This window comes from Pogona vitticeps, chromosome 5 (assembly GCF_051106095.1).
Source record: "Pogona vitticeps strain Pit_001003342236 chromosome 5, PviZW2.1, whole genome shotgun sequence".
Taxonomy (NCBI): domain Eukaryota; kingdom Metazoa; phylum Chordata; class Lepidosauria; order Squamata; family Agamidae; genus Pogona; species Pogona vitticeps.
Window position 1 is genome coordinate 22769998 of NC_135787.1, and position 19083 is coordinate 22789080.

General features: G+C 42.4%; 1 protein-coding gene and 1 long non-coding RNA gene across 2 annotated transcripts in view; one reads left to right on the forward strand and one right to left on the reverse strand.

The window, feature by feature from the left end:
* The window catches only part of LOC144589597 (uncharacterized), a 109879-nt gene that overhangs the window by 65844 nt on the left and 24952 nt on the right, over positions 1 to 19083 (forward strand). The window lies entirely within an intron of this gene.
* CXXC4 (CXXC finger protein 4) overlaps positions 10472 to 19083 on the reverse strand; it is a 66316-nt gene continuing 57704 nt past the window's right edge. The window contains exon 3 of the mRNA XM_073001843.2: positions 10472 to 18555. Coding sequence (XP_072857944.2) covers positions 18511 to 18555 — 45 coding nt within the window. The 3' untranslated portion in view covers positions 10472 to 18510. The remainder of the gene's footprint in view (positions 18556 to 19083) is intronic.

Below are 19083 nucleotides of genomic sequence, written 5' to 3' on the forward strand. Positions count from 1 at the left end.
TTTCCCAAGTACAGCTTCTCTTATCTCTGATCTCTTTTAGGAGAACACGATTTTTTAAAGAGCCCAGAAGACTGCCAAAGGGCCAGATCTTAGTTGGGTTCACTGCAGGGCTTCCTCCCCCTCTATCCAAATAATTATGCTAATGATTGTCTTTTAAGGAAGAGTTATGCATATAATTAGAACCTGATTAGTTTGCAAGTGAGAATCTAATGATGATCACTATCTCTGGGCAGGCATGTGGAACGTTGCAGGATCATGCCATTAATAATTGCAGAGCAATTCCTTGGAGAAATGCTTCAGAAGAGGAATTGGCAAGTGGTTAAAATAACACTGTAGCTCAATTCTTACAATAAGCCTATCTATGCATCCATGCTGAGCCTGTGAATCCACAGAGGGTTCCCTCCTCCCCCTTCTATCTTTGCACATGGCTCTGAAGAATAATATTTTCTTTCTGAGAAAAAATGAGATTAAACTCGTAGCCATTCTGGTCTGATGAATAACACGTTGGACTTGGAAAATATTAATTCAAGTCACAGCAAAGCCAACAACCAATTAGGTGGCCCTGGGCAATTCACTCTCTGGCAATCCCAATTCCCCTTCTGTCAACTGGGAATAATGGGAACCTACCTCACACAGATATTGAGAACGCCAGGCATGAAGATTACAGAGGGCTCTACAAGCAAGAGTGGGGAGGGTAAAAAAAGCCTTTGAAATATGGACAAAGCTGTACGGCTAGGTCTGTGCACTCAACTAAAGAGCTTTAGAGCTTGTGGTTCTTGAAAAAGAAAGGCAAATGATGTTCAGAACTGGGAAGTCTAAAAGCAGGGTGTGAGGCAGCCCACCAGTGGCATAAAAGAAACAGAAACCCCACTTGAAGACTTCTAGCCATTGACCATTTCTAAATCATTGTGTGACAGATTTTACTTTCTTGGGCTCCATGATCACTGCAGATGGGGACAGCAGCCACGAAACTAAAAGACGCCTGCTTCTTGGGAGAAAAGCGATGACAAACCTTGACAGCATCTTAAAAAGCAGAGACATCACCTTGCCAACAAAAGTCCATATAGTCAAAGCTATGGTTTTTCCTGTAGTGATGTATGGAAGTGAGAGCTGGACCATAAAGAAAGCAGACCACCAAAGAATTGATGCTTTTGAATTGTGGTGCTGGAGGAGGCTCTTGAGAGCCCCCTGGACTGCAAGGAGAACAAACCTATCCATTTTGAAGGAAATCAACCCTGAGTGCTCACTGGAAGGACAGATCCTGAAGCTGAGGCTCCAGTACTTTGGCCATCTCATGAGAAGATTCCCTGGAAAAGACCCTGATGTTGGGAAAGTGTGAAGGCAAGAGGAGAAGGGGACGACAGAGGACAAGATGGTTGGACAGTGTCATCAAAGCTTCGTTCGTTCGTTTAGTCGTTTAGTCGTGTCCGACTCTTCGTGACCCCATGGACCAGAGCACGCCAGGCCCTCCTATCTCCGGGAGGCAGTGGAAGACAGGAGGGCCTGGTGTGCTCTGGACCATGTGGTCATAAAGTGTCGGACATGACTTAATGACTAAACAACAACAACAAATCATTGTTCAGAGCTTAGCATGGGCATTTAAGACTAAATAACTAAAAGAGAGCAAGGACTTTACATTAAGCAAGGGCAAACTATTTCACTGATTGCTATTAACTCTAAATTGCAAAAAGCAGTAGAATTCATAAGCCAGAAACTACCCCGGAAATGTATATTCCAACAGCCAAGATAGATCAGATAAAAGTGCCACTGAGATCAATGAGATGGCTTACAAGTACATTGTGATATCCTCAAAGTGACTGTTCTGTTAAACAAGGGGTTGTCCATCTATGATGTAATTCCACAGGATTGTTGCTGCAGAAGCTAGCCTTTCCCCATGCCATGTTCACGCAGGCATCATTTATGGTGCTAGGACGACAACCTTCAAATATAAAACAATCTCTCTGCCAACTTTGTTTTCTCAAAAACAATTGCAAGTGTTCTCTAAGTCATGTTTTACTGATGTTGGGGCTTTGCTTTGCCAGCATAGGGAGACCTAAAAGGGATCTCCTTATCTCATCAGTAAGATGTAAGTCAGGGGTAGCACTATGTACTTACGTGGTAATTTGGTCCAATCCTTCTCCTTTCAGAACTGCACAGCTGGAAGGGACCCAATGGATCATCGAGTCCAGCCCTTGTCAAGGAGACACAGGGAGGAATCAAACTCTCGTTCCACAGCCAGATACTTAAATCACTGAGCTATTTGTTACACTGTGGGCTACACATGTAATAGCCAGAAACTGGAAGCTGTAAATCACAAAGTCTATACTTAACAGTACCAGTCAACTGGCATTGTATGTTAATTCCATTAAACTTTGTTGCAGGGTGGAGCATTCACCCTGCTCATTAATATTTATGTTGTGATTTGCATGCACCAATAGGAGTCAGTGAGGGGTGGAGTTCAGTGGGTGAAGAAAGGGAGGGGGGAGAGAGAGAGTAGGCAGTTGAGAGTGGAGAGAGAAAGTTGTTTAGTTGAGAGTTAATTTATTTTATTTATTTTATTTATTTTATTTATATCCCGCCTATCTGGTCGGGTGAGGACCACTCTAGGCAGCTAACAATCATACAATGATACAATAAAAGTAGAAATAGACAATTCTAAGTAATAAAAACACTACATTGCGATACACAAAAAACAAAACAGAAAACAGTAGGAGAGGAAAAAGAGGGTCAGGAATTATGTGAAGGGAAGGCCTGCCGAAACATCCATGTCTTTAATTCCTTCTTAAAGGTACCCAGCGAGGGAGCCCCGCGAATCTCAGGAGGTAGATTATTCCAGAGGCGAGGAGCCACCACCGAGAAGGCCCGATTTCTTGTCTTTTCCTTCCAGGCCTCCCTCGGCGTTAGGCTCCTCAGCCTCACCTCCTGGCTCGCACGAGTGACACGGGTAGATCTTGGTGGGAGTAGGCATTCCGCCAAGTATCGAGGCTCTAAACCGTTTAGGGCTTTATAAGTAAGCATCAACACTTAGAAGTCGATGCGGAATCAGATGGGCAGCCAATGCAAAGCGGCCAGAGTGGGTGAGATGTGCTGGTATCTTTTCACTCCACTAAGTAATCTGGCCGCCGCATTCTGCACCACCTGTAGTTTCTGCAGCAGCCTCAAAGGTAGCCCCACGCAGAGCGCATTACAGTGGTCTAATCTCAAGATTATGAGCGCATGCACCAAGGTAGTGAGCGCCCCCACATCAAGGCAGGACTGCAGCTGGGCTATCCGCCTGAGGTGAAAAAAGGCGGTGCGGACCACCGATGCCACCTGGGATTCCATAGTGAGCGCCGGGTCCAGATGGATCCCCAAGCTGCGGACCCCATCCCTGGCGGGCAGAGTCACCCCCCAAAAAGAGAGGGAGCTTCCCAGATCCCCAGCTGTGGTGCCCACCCTCAATACCTCCATCTTGTCCAGGTTCAGCCTGAGCCCGTTCTCCTGCATCCATTGCAGTACAGCCCCCAGGCAGCACTGGAGGGACAGAATGGCATCTCCTGCGGTTGGTGAAGAGATGTAGAGCTGGGTGTCATCAGCATAATGATGACACATGGCCCCACACCCCCTGATGACCCCACCCAGCGGCCTCATGTAGATGTTAAACAGCATCGGGGAGATAATCGACCCCTGCGGGACCCCACAATTGAGGCTCCACGGGGCCGAGACGCTCTCCCCAAGCTGCACTCTCTGGGGGCGGTCCTCCAAAAAGGAACGGAGCCAGGCCAATGCCAGGCCACCTATTCCCAACTCGGACAGCCTCCCCAGGAGGATATCGTGGTCAATGGTATCAAAGGCCACTGAGATGTCGAGGAGGACCAGCAGAGATACTTTGCCCCTGTCGGCCTCTCTCAGTAGGTCATCACACAGGGCAACCAATGCCATCTCTGTACCATGGCATGGCCTGAAGCCCGACTGGAATGGATCCAGGGCATCTGTTTCCTCCAGGAGCACCTGAAGCTGATCAGCCACCACCCTCTCAACCACCTTGCTTAGGAAAGAAACGTTGGCGACGGGCCTATAATTGCCCGTTTCATCCGCCACCAAATTAGGTTTCTTCCTTATGGGCCTAATGAGTGTCTCCTTGAGGGCAGATGGAAATCTGCCCTCAAGGAAAGACCCATTAATTATAGCTGTGGCCCATTCTGTTGTTGAAGGCCTGGCTGATTTGATTAGCCAGGCCGGGCAAGGGTCCAAGGAGGAGATGGTGGCACGGCAGCGATCAAGCACTCTGGCCACAGAGTCAGGCGTGACCGTCTGAAAGGAGTCAAGAATCACCGGGCAAGACGGAGCGCTGGACATCTCTGCTTGACTCACTGTGTTCAAAAAAGGAGAGAGGTCCTGATGGATGGCCTCCACTTTTGATTTAAAAAATGCTGCAAATTGGTCTGGTGAGAAACTAGGGGGAGGCCCATCACTCAGACCAACTCTGGATAGGTTGCGTACTATACGGAATAACTTTGCCTGCTGGTTGGATGCTTCGCTTATCTGGTTAGCGAAGTATGCTCGACTGGCAGCCTTTACCTTAGCCAGGTAAAGGTTAGTAGCGACCTTAACAGCTATCCAATTAAAATCCGTCGGGTCCTTTCTCCATTTGCGCTCTAGCTGTCTCCTGACCCGCTTCAACGCCCGGAGATCCTGGTTAAACCAGGGCGCCGGGCGGTCTCTACGGCGGAGAGGGTGTTTAGGAGCGATCATGTCTGCGGCCCTAGCCGTGGCTGAGAACCAGTCGTCAACCAGAGCCTCGACAGGAGCGCCAGCCAGGTCAGCCGTAACACCTCTCATGGCATCCTGGAATCCAACCGGATCCAGTAGCCTTCGAGGGCGGGCCATAACAATAGGTCCCTGCTCCCTGCGAGGGGGGAGAGCCATTTTGAGGGTGCATTTTATTAGGTGATGGTCCGACCATGACAAGGGTACTGACTCAAGGTCAGTCACCATCGGACCACTCTCGCTCCCATTAGTGGAAAAAACCAGGTCAAGTGTGTGGCCACCTATGTGGGTGGGGCCATTGACATGTTGGGACATGTTCAAGAAGGCCATGGTCTCCAAGAACTCTAGAGCTGGCCCGGAAGTCTCTGCCCCCACATGCATGTTGAAGTCCCCCAAAACCAGTAGCTTCGGGGAAACCAACAGTGCCACGGAGACAAAGTCTACCAGCTCCGGTAGGGAACTGGCTGGGTCGCGGAGAGCACGGTAACCCAGCAAGATCCCAATACCATCCCTGGCCCCTATCGACACGTGGAGAGCCTCAAGACCCGGTTTTACCACTGAGGAGCACCTAGCGACCCCCAAGCTGGATTTATAAACAATGGCAACTCCCCCCCAACCCTCCAGTCTACCTTGGTGTTGGACAGCATAACCGGGCAGACAGATGAGTGCTAGGGGAGGACCCCCCTCTCCGCCAATCCATGTTTTGGTTATGCAAGCCAGGTCTGCATCCTGCTCCAAGATAAGATCGTAAATTACTTGGGCCTTGTTGGATAAAGACCTGGCATTCAACAACATCAGGCACAGAGTGGAAGGCTGACTGGACTGGCTACCTCGATACTGGGGGTTGGACACCATCTCAGAACAGTGAACAGGTTTTAAGCATCTGTCCATTGTTCTGCTAACACGAGCAGGGATGGCGCCACCGCCATATCTCCCCCTACCCGTGACCACCGAGATGTTTTGGGGCTCCTCGCTGGAAGGGCAGGCCTTCCATTCCATGACCAAGAGAAAAAAGGAAGAGGGGGGGGAGGGAAAAAACAAAAGAAAGAAGAGGAGAAAGAAAAAATGTAACTTAAAATAAAACAATCAAATTAAAACAAAAACATAATCATATATAGTGCAAAAATAAAAATAATATACATAAACTAATAGAGTGTAATAATAATAGTTTAGAGAAAGAAAAAAGTTACTGATTAATGACATTGACTGGACTGTTAATCACCTGTAACAATAAACAATTTCTACTTGGTTCTTAAATGATACATTGTCTGGACCTCTGTCATTAATAGTGAACAAAGTTGATATAATCAACTGATGGCAGCTGAACAACACATAGCTTGGGCCTTTGCTTGGTGAAACAACCAAGGGTCAGACAGGAACATGACACAGGGGAAGCAAAGTTGAGGAATACATAAATCTGTTTAATAATGAGTCAGATCAGGGGTCCCTTTAACCCAATAATGCCAATTCATACTGGTAGCATCTCTCCAGGAATTCAGGCAGCATTGTTTCCTAGCCCTGCCTGGAGATCCTCAGGATTCACTGTTAATTTCCTTTCAAGGTGCTAACCAGCTTTCACCATAAGACAGCATACAATATTTATGCAATTTTAATACACATTGCTATCTTCTTTCATCCTCTTTCTATATGGTGGTGCATGGTTATTGCAAGTAGCCTGGCCCTGTTGAGCCTCTAAAATCAGATAAGTGTGGATGTGTTCAGAGGAGTCAGAAGAATTATAAACAAATGACGTCTAGAGCCCTGCCATCACCTCCTAAATTTCCAGAAATGAGACAAATTGATTGTTTTACAAAAGTCTCACCTGGAAGCATCCATGTTCTTAGCTGGAAGAGGTCAGTCTCATATGAACAACCGTGTCTGAAGAATTTCTTATATTCATCCCAGTAGAGATGTTGGGGTCAAACTTAACTACATGTCCATATCACCATCCATGATGTCTCTGAAGACCTTGCAATTGGTAATGAGATCCAATTGATTTGTACAGCACAAATATAGTTTGGAAAGGTATGTTTGGTGAAGGTTCTGAGTTCCCCACAGTGCTATACTAAGCCCTCTCCCTTCCCCAAAACCATTTGAATGCCTGGATCTTGGTCCCAGAAATGGCCACCCTTAATTTGTCACCTGCAAATGGATGATAAGTTGATGGCAGCCATTTTGTTATACTTTGCTGGGTTTCACTGGCAACCCATTACACTCTCAATATCTGTGAACATCCAGTGAGAACTTCCAACATTTACAAAGGCAGAAATGTGCCCCAGTACCAGCCTAAAACCACATTCTGTCTCAGCTGAATAATAAGATGGAGTCCCTTTCATTCCAAATATGAAGGCCAACTGGAGTAGTCATTGAATTAAAAATTCCATGATGGTGATAGAAGAGCATCTTTCATCAAGTCAGATGTCGATAAGCTTGTTTAGGGAGTGCAGGGTAGGCTGTATAGCACACAGCTGCCCCATCCCACCCTCTGCCCCATGAAGAACGGAATGCAAGTTGCACCTCTGAAGTTTATATCCTACCTTTCCTTCATGCTATGTTTGTGTAAAGCAAGTACTGGGTTGGGTCCGCAAGACAGTCCAGTTCCAAAAGAGTGGCGGTCAGCGTCAAGTTCAAAAGTCCAGTGCAAGTAATTTCTTACCTTAAATTGCAAGTGAAGGCAGAAGCAGTTCATCAGATATTCCAGTTTATGAATCTTTCTTAGGAGTTCAGGCAAGACAAAGATAAACACCAATGAGAGCTTGCTAATGTGTTTTCTCCTACAAACTAACTGACAGAACTCTCTGCATGCCTTTCCCAGACATCCAGCTGTTTCCAGTTAGCTCTCAAGTTGATACTGCTCCTGCTCAAACCTTCCAAGCCCCCCCCTTTCTCGCAGGCAAATGGGCCTCACATTTTTCAGGTCCTGTTAATCATCCAACACATCAGCAGCAGAACGAACCTCGGCCCTTCTTCCTTAAAATTCCCTTGGGGTGCCAAGTTCCTCCTCTTCAGTGCCTCCTCCAGCTGTAACATATCCTCTTCCTTTCTGAGGATGACTGATGCAGGTGGGGCATGACACTCCAGTAAGCTTAAGTAGTGGGCTCGGCTATTCCCCACTTTAATACTTACAAGATTCCTAGGAGATAGGTCAGGCTTAAAAGGGGTAACTGGCCCAGAGTCATTCAGTGAACATCGTAGCTTAGTGTAGACTAGAACTCCAATCTCCTGAGGACCAGTTGAAGAGTAACCACTAAATCAGACTGCTTTGAAGTTGCCACTTTAGTCCTTCCTGGGTCCTTGCCCCTTCTTGGACACAGGGCTCAGCAATGTCCAGCTGTTACTCTGGCAAATGGAGAATTTCTCTCTGTTCCTCACCTCATTCATCTTTTTGATGTGGGAATGCTTGTGGGGTTTAGTGCAGATGTTATGGGCTGCAACCAACATTTTAACATAATGGACCTGAGAAAGGAGGAAGAGAGAAAGAATCCAGCAGGATCTGCAATAATAATCAATTCCCAGTTACTACTGGTGTGATATATAACCAGAGCTTAGAAAACTTAATTCTTCTTTTTTCTTTTCTTTTTTTTTCTTTTGCTGCTGGTTGGTTGTCCTAGTCTGGGAATTGTAATAAAACATGTATTTTCCCCCTAGGATTTGTGTGTAAGAAGCAATACTTTGTCCATGATACAGTGGTGAAAGCTGTTTGGAGTTGGCAGCAAGCACTAATAATTAAGTGAAGGCAACTGAGAAAGTTCTGGCTATAGGGGAATGATGAGGGGCAGGCTACAAAATAGGAATTCTGGGTCACCAATTTACCTAACTGAACCCATTATTCCATGTACTACTCCTTCTGAGTGACTGAACTGTTGCTGTCCTTCAGATGTGTATGAGATGGAATTACAGCCAAAGATTAAAAATCACGGCCCTTCGGTGTACTGATTCCACTTGGTTCCACTTGGTTATAAACCCATATGATGGATCTTTAGTTCTGGTCTGTATCCCAGGATGCCATGGAAGTGCCATCTGGAAGATGACAAAGACCCCCCCCCCCCGAGTCTGTTTCTGTAGTTATTGTGGGGGAAATCAGATGAGGGATTATTTTGCTTCTGGCTGGCATCTCCAAATGGGATATATGGCTAGATGATTCATCATTCCAACAACACATACATTATCCCAAAATAACATATGTGAAATTCCATAAGGAAGGGATGGTTTTCCATGCTACATACAACTTGGTTAGATTTTATTGGTAGAAAGACATGTGGGTTGTTTTGTAGCATTTTTGAAATGTTTCAGTTTAGGTATCAGTCATGGGAAGTTTCAGGGAGGCATATTTTATTTTGTGAACAATGTGGGCAGAGGTGGGTGGGTGTTCCTTCATTCTACTGTGATGAGATTTGCATTTGTATTTTTCTCACAAGGGGGAGTGCCAATCAGTTCATAAGCAAAATGCAAGACAGAAGACAAAACGTGACATTAATGAAAACCCCACAATGAAATTCAAGTCTACAACAGTTGCAACTAGAGCAGAACTATTGAATCAGTGCAGATTTGGTGAATCAGCTTCTCCATAAATTCCATTTATTCAATTGACCTGGTCTAGCAGCAATTTACGATGTGAAACTACAGGATTTCATCTAGAATGCTGTCTGTTTTCCTGTGTTAAGACAGGTGGGATGTAAAATAAAAATCTGGGTTCCAATCCTGATACTCTGCTATTTCTCTCCATAACCCCTGAAAACATTACTAGTAAAGAGTGCACAAAATAATTGCTGTACTTCTGTTGATGATAATTTGAATATCTTCCCCATGGTAGATTCAGAAAGAGAGATATAAACCAAAGTTGGGTTGTGGTCATATAGTGAGTAAGAAAAAAAAACCTTGAATTTCTAGTCTCACTAAAGCATGTGTTCTCACTGGATTCTGGGTTCAATAGCCACAGCTCAGCACAAAGTCAAACACACCCAAGCTCGTTGACATCAACATGCTTACGTTCACTTAATGCTGTGTTGGATTTTGGCCAGGAACTTTAAGAAGTTTGAAGTTGTTCCAGGTGTTGGTAACCACTATGTGGATTTACAAGGTAAAGGAACCTGTTTTCCCCACTTCCTTGAATTTATAAGACATCTAGTGAAGAGGACTTTGTACTAAGAAGTCATAAAATGTGGTTCAAGTGCTTATGTCAGTATTGAAGCAGGTTTGTCATCTGAAATATTTAAAGTAAATAGCAAAATGGCAATTTCACCTGAAAGGCAGTATCACTTGATGTTGTGACTGTGTGGAACAAAATGTTATTGTTCTCTGCCTATCCCTTCATAGATAACTTTAATAGATATCAGCTCTCAAACATCTAAACAGGCCACATAGGTATTGTGGAATTTATTGTATGTCCATTTTTATGACCCCTGATTTCAGCTTCTGGGACAGAAGTGTTTTTATTATTATTATTATCCTATGATTTACGTATATCACGTATGAGATGCCTGTTTCTACAATAGCATTTATAATGGATCTGACACATACACCATTCAATAAACTTCCATTCAATGCTAATAAAAACAAAAACATTATACATATATCGTACCAAAACTGCATTGCTTTTATTGGAATAAATATGAATTAAGAATTTGAACCTTTTTGGTTATTTTGTATGGCTGTTATCAAGGATAATAAGCTTTATTATTTAAGAGCCCTCAAACAAAATCTGTTCGTGGAAAAAAAGATCTTTAGAGTACTAAATTCCTTTATTCAACAACACAGAAATATCACAAAAAAACAACTTTACTGGGCAAGTTGAATGGGTTTATACAGTTTTGTACATGCCCCATAAGTGATTTCAAATAAACACACCATTTTCCAAAACTGTTTTTTTCCCATTATTACACAGGCATACATACACTTTACACAAAGATCTATTAGAAAATTTAATAGATAACTGCACAGTTCAGAAATAGGAGAACAGTGTGAAAGGAGTACATTTCTGTGGCCCATGTTTTGAGGGTGGGTGGGGGAGTAAGCCCAGCTCCTTTCAATTGTAAAAGTAGAATACTTTCTCACATTGGAGCTGTCTCTTCTATGCCAGGAATCAGCAGATCCCACTGTGAAACTGCCACATTTAATAAAAACAAAATCTGAAACATTTAGCTGTTACATGAGAACCAACTGTTTGATATCACCATGCATCCAACCATGATCAAAGACCTACCACTGTTTTTTGCGGGATGTATTCGACCCTGGATGGTATGTTCATTTAATTACTTTCTTCTTCTTCTTCTTCTTCATTTTTCCCCATTATTTGATTACAGACATAGCTAGTTTAAAGACTTCATATTCTTTAGTGTTAATTGTATGACTTTGCATACCGGGGGGTTCTGAACAAAAGGGAATATTTCTTGTTCTCTTACAGAGTTGGCTATTATTAATCCCTACACATGCTTCACTTGCAAACTTATAATTGCACATTTTTTTTCTGGGGTGTGCTTTAAAAATATTGTATTCAGTCTGGCATACTTACTGCCCTTTAAAAAAAAAAATCAAATCGATCCTATTGTGTCCCAAGCTTGCACAAAGCACACATTCTTTCCCCATTCTTTTCAACTGAGCAGCTGTTTCTGCAATTACATCCACTGGTCCATGGAGAAACCAGTAAGCTCTGTTGTATTCAGTATATCTTACTCCAGGGAAGTGTCTATAGGATTGCAGCTTTTAAGGGGGTTCTGGAAACACAAGTGGAATTCCAAACCCTAACAATAATCTATGTTGCAAATAATTTGAAAACTAACAGAGGAGAAAAGGATGAAAAAAGGCCAGAAAACAGATTTTCTTTCTTGAAAATGCCCATAACCAAAACACTCTGAATATATGCACTATATCATACAAATATTTTGTCAGTGAAACGAAGACCTTTTTTGGTAGTGTAGAGCAGTGGTCTCCAACCTTGGGCTTTCAGATGTTCTTGGACTTCAACTCCCAGAAATCCTGGCCAGCAGAGGTGGTGGTGAAGGCTTCTGGGAGTTGTAGTCCAAGAACATCTGGAGGCTCAAGGTTGGGGACCACTGGTGTAGAGCACTGGCTCTTAACCTTTGTTACTCAGATGTTTTTGGACTGCAACTCCTAGAAGCCTTCACCATCAGCTGTGCTTGCTGGGGTTTCTGGGAGTTACAGTTCAAAAACACCTGAGTAACAAAGGTTAAGAATCACTGGTGTAGAGTTATACTAATTCTTTTTTTAAAATGCAGGAATCAAAACAAATATAGTCATGTTCTCTTTTTTAATAATAATGATCAGAGTTGGTATTTTTAACAATTTGGATTTGACATGTAAAACATCACACTTACAATACACAAATTCATCAGGTTTTTTTTGAAAATAAGTCAAATGAATGAAACAAAAACGGAAACTCAAAAATTAAACCACATTGACACGTGCAACATCAGGGTATTAGACAGTAAGTACATTGCTATGAATCACTGTACATCTAATGCAGCTGAGACTGAATTCTTCTGTGCCTGCTTTTGTTAATAACCATCACAAAATTCCTCCCAAAATAGCTACAATGGGCAAGTAAGGCTTCAAAAATATACAGTACGGATGATCAATTATCATTTTGTTTATTTATTTTTAATCCTAGAATGCAAAAGGCCATGCACATTTCCATTGCTCAACACTGACGGTATGGGAACATTAAAGGGATCAACCATAATGGCACATAACCAGACATTCAGAAAGGATCCCCAAGAAAGGAAGTTATATTTTTCCCATGCGAAAACTTTAGGACAGAACCTTGACAAGACAGCCCTCTGATTGCACCGCCTGGTTTTCCAACATTTCCTGTGCCAATGACTTCACCCACAAAATGCCAATGGGAAGGACATAATGTATGTGGTCCAAGTGCAATTGCTTGTCAAAAATAAAAGCTTTCCAAGTTTCACTATGAGGTCATAAGAAATGCTGGGACACATCTTTTAGATCATGTCTGGAAGTCACTTTGGGAAACAAAAATCTCAGGCAATGTTTTAGGAGAATCAATGTGAGTTAAGATATCCTATGGATGTAGATATCCCATGGATATCCGAAAGACACAGATTCTAAAGAACAGAAGCTTGTGATCTCCACCTTGTATACTGAGAATGGAGCATAGGTTTATTTTTCTGCAGTTATGGATGTGATGCCAGAGTGAACAGAGCTCATGACTAGGTAACAGCTAAACTGGTTTATAACCTATTAGCCTATCTACATTGTATAAGCTTGATTCTGTTTCCATTCTACCACATGCTTCCTGATTACTTTACCCTAGACAGACCAAATTGATAACAATCTCTTACCTGTTTGCTTGATGGTTATTTGCTTTTCCCAAAGCCTTCACATATTGAGTCACACACACGTGAACCAATCAACAAGGTATAATTTATCTCAGAGGCAGAAATCTTCAACTTGGTCACAAGATGATTCTTTCATTCTTCATGTACTACAATTAGCCTTTTTTATTGCTACTGTTGACATGAAGATTGCAGAGTTGCAGAATTTAGAAAATTTCCCGACAAAAACTCCCACAATTCCCCAGCCAACAGGGTGAGGGGTTGTGGCAGTTGTAGTCCAAAACAATCAACATTTCCATGTTTTCCAGTAGAAAACTTCACAGGAAGTTTTCCAGAGGCTACAAACTTGAGAAGTGGAAGAAGAAAAAAATAACAGAAAAACTTAGTCCACGTATCTCTTAAGAATGGATGTGTTTTAAGAGCATCTCTTAGTATACAATGCTGTAGTCTTGGTAACATGTCCCTGAGGCCATAGATGAACCAGATGCTGAGGTATTCTACAATGTCCTGACACTGGAGGATGACAACCAGTCTTGGGTCTCCTCTCTCTACTATACTGTAGAGGTTTCTGCAGTGCTTTCCTCAGAAAAAGGAAAAACTGGGTGTGTTGGGTGTGAGTGGGGAGAGACGACATGGATGCAGGACATTTAAAGCCCTCTCAACCCTGAAGCATATTCATCTTACGAAGGAAAAAACAGTCTGTTTCATAGTGGGTCTCACTCCTCTCCAAGGTTTTCTGAAAGGAAAATCTTCAAGCCTCAAAAGGGTGAGAAAAGAACTCAAAATCATCTCTTCCTATATTTCCAAACTGTTGCCAAGAACTTCGCTTGGCTATGGATTAAGCACAGCTTCTGAGATCAGAGCATTCCTAGTTGTCTCTTCACCCTTAGGTCTGCAGCCTTAAAACATTTAAATTCCTCTGCTTTCTGGGAGACTTAAGTAGGCTTCGCTTTCTATAGATTACCTGTCTGGATTTGGCAAACAGTGAGAGGGAGCCAATTTATATCCTTCTGGTGTTACCTTACAAATGTTATTTTCAGAGGTTATCTTGTCACAAAACAGATACCAAAAAATTGAACATCTAGTGACAAAAATCTTGGTTTTAAAGAGAGTTGAAAACATGTCAGAGAGGGGAAATGGTTAATAGTGATGACCTTTGCAGCTAACCTTAAAGCTTAACACTACTGCTGTCCAAAATGCCTAATGCTTTTCAAGTCTCCAACATGTAAATGAAAATAAAGAAAACAAACAAATTTGGATGATGTTCTGAAACCAAAAGGCTGTGAAATGGAGTCATTCTACTGCTGTTTGTCATCTGCACAAGAGAATTCTGTAAGAAGAATTATGTATGATGTGATGACGCATTTCTTCACTAAGAATTATTAAGTGCCATAAAATCGCTTCCAACATATGCAGTAGGACTTTTAAGATATGTGAGATGTTCAAGGAATGGTTTATCATTGTCACCCAGTGAGTTTCCATGGCTGTGAAGGGATCTGAACTGAGGTCTCCAGAGTCCCAGTACGATATTCTATCCCGTACAGTATATCACATTGGTAATTAATCACTAAGAATACATAATGGAAAACACCCACTTTAGTATACCTTAAAATGTTTTTCTTATAAATGCAAAATTATCGGTGTCCTTCCCCCCTCCTCCCCGTTGTAACATTTGACTGGGGCATGAATCGGAAGGAAAAAACCTCAAGGAGTTCCAGTGAAAGGACTAAATGTGTTCCCAGGATTACACACTGTTGCTTTAAAATTAGTTTTCCAGAGGTTTCCAGGTATCCATATTCGTCAGCTACAAGTGTAGATGGGGGGGGATATCTATTCTATCAATGGTACAGTATTATGTATGCATCTTTCAAAGATGGGATTACAGAGAGGTGCAAACTGTGCCAAGCAGAAAAACTGCAAAACCCATTCTCACTATAACCACTGAGAATCACATAAAGCTAACTTCTGGTTTGTAAAATGTAACTGACTACCAGCGTGTTTTCAGTGGGCAATTGTATTCTTTTGAGAAAAGATAAGACATAATTATTGGCAAGACATTTTCAAGATTCTCTCTCAAATTTGGATTCAAGCCACCTTCAGTACACTTTTGGCTATAACCACTCATAAACACCTCTCTGCTCTTCATCTTCTGCCCCCCTCTGTCTGTGAGGAAGGTGCCCCTATCAATTGTCCACGGATTGTCCAGGACCTGTACAATCCACTCAGTGTTACAGTTATCTGACAACATGATCTCCCACGTAAGAAGCAGAGGAAGAATATGGCGCCACATGCTAGTTGCAGGGAAATGGGACACAAACAGAGGCCTACTTGGCTATGTCAGTCCTGGGGATTGAAGGGCATCTTGTATGAGAGAGGGAGCAGTCATTTGCCCAGGGGCAAATATAAGTGCTGCCCTGTCACTAGAGGGAAGAATAAAAAAGAGGCACCTAGGAAAGAGGAAGCAGGGTGTCAGACCAACCCTAGGGAGGGAGAAAGAGCCTAAGGAGGAGGAGGAGCCCCCAGTGAAACCCATGGGGAAAAGACCCAGAGGCAGGTCCCAGATAGGAAGGGTAAGGTGTCTCTGGGGGACTGGGAGTGGAAAAGGCAAGGTGATCCTGGAGAACCAGGAGTGGCAGAGCCAGGTGCCCTTGGAGGCTGGGAGGATGAGAAGATCCCAAGGAATGGAGAAACCCAGGAGTACTGGCCCAGGACCTACTGGTCAGAAGATTCTTGTGGGAGCCAGGACCTCTAGGGGAACAGTACTACATTTATAAAGAAGACCCCAAAGAATGGTTCGGGTCCAGTTAAGGGTCCCCAATGAAGAAAGGGAAAAAAAACCACAAACACTTCAAGCCTCCTTACCACCTGTCACACCAGGGTGAACATGAGAAGCAGGTTGTAAGGCAAGTGGGAGAACCTATCCTCACACAAGAGTTAATGCTGGAGCAAAAAACAGACAGCAAGAGCACTGATTGCCAGGAGAACACTGGGGAGAAGAACTTCAGGAAAAGGGGTTGGCATGGTCCTTCAAAGCGAAGGTCTTCCTGTCCTTGTCCTCATTGCTGGCACACCTACCTTCACTAGTAGGAGTGGTCTGAAGGCAAGGAAACCCCAGATCCTGGCCTTCACATACTTTCTTACCAAAGAGTCCAGTGGTGAGGACTGATTCCTTCTTGGTGAATGGAACCAGAGGGCAAGAGACTGAGTTAAGAGACCTTGGACCAGTACTGGGACTGAAGGCCAAGGAACCAGGACTGTGTATGGATCTAATGGTTGTTCACCCCGTTCCAAGTTAAATAAACCCCATTTTGTTTCAACCGATTGTTCTGAAATGTATGAATCAAAGGATGGAGGAGGAATGCCCTGCTGGCCACATAGGGGTTGGAACGGCTCAGACAGTCCAGCTACAGTCACTTACTAGTTGAATGGTTCTTTTATTTCCTTAAAAAAAATCACATGAAGCATTAATTTTGACAAGATGGCTACAGTGTCAGAATAATCTGGACAAGTCTGAACATTCACTCTCTTCCTTTCTCTTGTTTTATTTGGGAACTATTTAGCACACACCCGGGAGCACAATGGGTGCCTTATAAAAACAGCTGAAACATCATCTTGAAGAACTCCAATGTCTACCATTAGGATTATTATAGGGAAATTGGACAGAGGAAAATAATTCAGTTTTCAACTTTATTAAAAGTGCTAACATTTGTAAACACCTAAAAGATATCCAAACTTCTGTGAGCTGCAGAGAAGACTGCAGAATAGACCCACCTCAATCTAAATTTACGAATGAGTCTAAGAACTAAATGCTGCACATTTGGGGGGGGGGAACAAGTTTCAACACTTTATAAAATGTCTCCCCACTCCTACACCCAACTCTCTGTTGAAAGATCTATAAAGCAACTTTCAGCAGGAACCAACATATTTAATGATTATTGTATCTCTGGCCTTCTGCACCCTGGTTCATTTTGTATCTGAAGAAAAACTTTGATGCAACTCTCTGTAAAGCTGATGCTCTGGCTGAAATCCTGTTGCTTCAAGTACTAAACTGTACTAAAATATGCTCATTAAGTCAGTGGGGGTTTGTTGAGTCAAGCCCTCTATAAATTCAGTTGATTCAAATCAGGTTAACATAGTGCAACTTCTTATGCTAAGCAATAGGATTTCAGCCACTGTGTCCATATAACCTCTATTTTGTAAAGCAGTACAAAGCCAGGCAACTGACAGTACAAACTTTGGAGGATCCCATTTTGTAAAGCTCTTTCCAAAGCAGTGCAAGTATATTGTAGCTACTTTAATATAGTTAGTACTCAAAGAGATTACATTTTCCAGTAATATGTCTTCCCTTTCATATAAGAGTATGGTCTGAGATTATCAGATGGATGCATCATTATCTTTTTTTATTTGCATTGGGTATCAACAAAAGGGTGCATGTTTTGTTTTGTTTTTTAAAAGGGGTTAAACAAAACTTAGTGCTGCTATTGCCACCACTGTGACTGGACACTTGGTAAAAATGATACTTAAAGCTTGGATTTATTGCTCCAGATTTAATTTGCAGAACCACACCATTGAGTACAAACAGTTAATCTCCATAGACGCTTAGACGTGATTGTCTCCTTGTGTCTAAACACACAAAATACAAGCTGCTATCTGTACAGTTTACAGTACTGAAACACATATATTGGAAAATGAAGTATAGATATGGTACTTTGTAAAGATACATTATTTTATAGCAGGGGTTTACCCAAATTTTTTTTTTTACAGCCACTTTGAAAAATAGACAACAACTTCACTAGAAATAGCTAAATTACATCAAAGAAATAATTGGTATACCAAATATGAGTGAAGTGGCCAAATCCCCAGGGTCTCAGATATGGTGGTCTCCTGATAAGAGAGTGGCCCTCACAAAATGGTTAAGTCTTCTCTTTTGTGGCATGTTTGCTTATTCAGAGGGCCTTTAAATAAGAAAGCTAAAGACAGTCATTCAGAAAGCAGCCACTTGCAAATAATGCAACCGGGTCATTTGGGGGAAGGGTGGCAGTGAAGGAACTGGAGGAGAGTCGTCTGAACAGCATGAAAACATAAGACAGCAAACTGTGAGGCATGGAGAGGGCATAACATTCAGAGGACACCAGACTGTGAGAATGACAGGGAAGGAATGGCAACAGATCTGTCTTATGTTCAGGCATTTCATTGGAGTGGGGAGGGGGAAGTTGTACTTTTATCACAAATTTAAGTTCTCCACAGCTTTTTCTCCCATCTTACCTGGAGACCACTCTATTTCATAATTTGTTGTCTTTTTTATTATTATTTTGAGGAAACCCCTATACATAAACGAAAATAATATCTGAATATATTCTTCAGTGGTGGACTAAGCATTTTCTTAAAACAAGACTTTAGCTTGCCATTCACTTCAGGCTGCCTTGAAAATAAGATATACTACTGCTTAAAAGAACCATCGGAATGCTTCGGCGCTGGGGACAGGTGTTCTCTATAAAAAGAAAAGCAAGAAAACAAGTTAAGCTTTCTTTCCATTGCACTGAAAAATTTGTTCTTTGTATTTATTAATCTCTCTTTTTTTCATTCTTCTTTTAGAGATTAGTCATAATACCCTTATACCACAAATCTGTGAGCATCTATTCAGAAGTAAACTGCACTGAGTTCAATGGACAGTACTCCCAGGCAAGTATGTATAGGATCACAGCGTTAGATATTCTATCATTATTATAACACCTCACGGTGCTTCATAATTAAAGGGGGCAGAAAACAGTTTAGAAATTGTTTTTTTTAAATTTTATCCATTTTTATTGTGAAAAAATTTAGTCTCTTCTATTTCAAAAGCACTGTTTTGTGAACCACTGGTGATCAAACAACTGGTACCAAAATGACACTTATTTGGTGAATGTGCAGAAAGTTGAGTTAAAGCAGCCTAGCGTCCATCAACAGCTTAAAGGCAAAGAAACAACTCAGTCCTAAACACCTCTATTCAGAAGTATGTCCATTGAAGTTAATGGACATG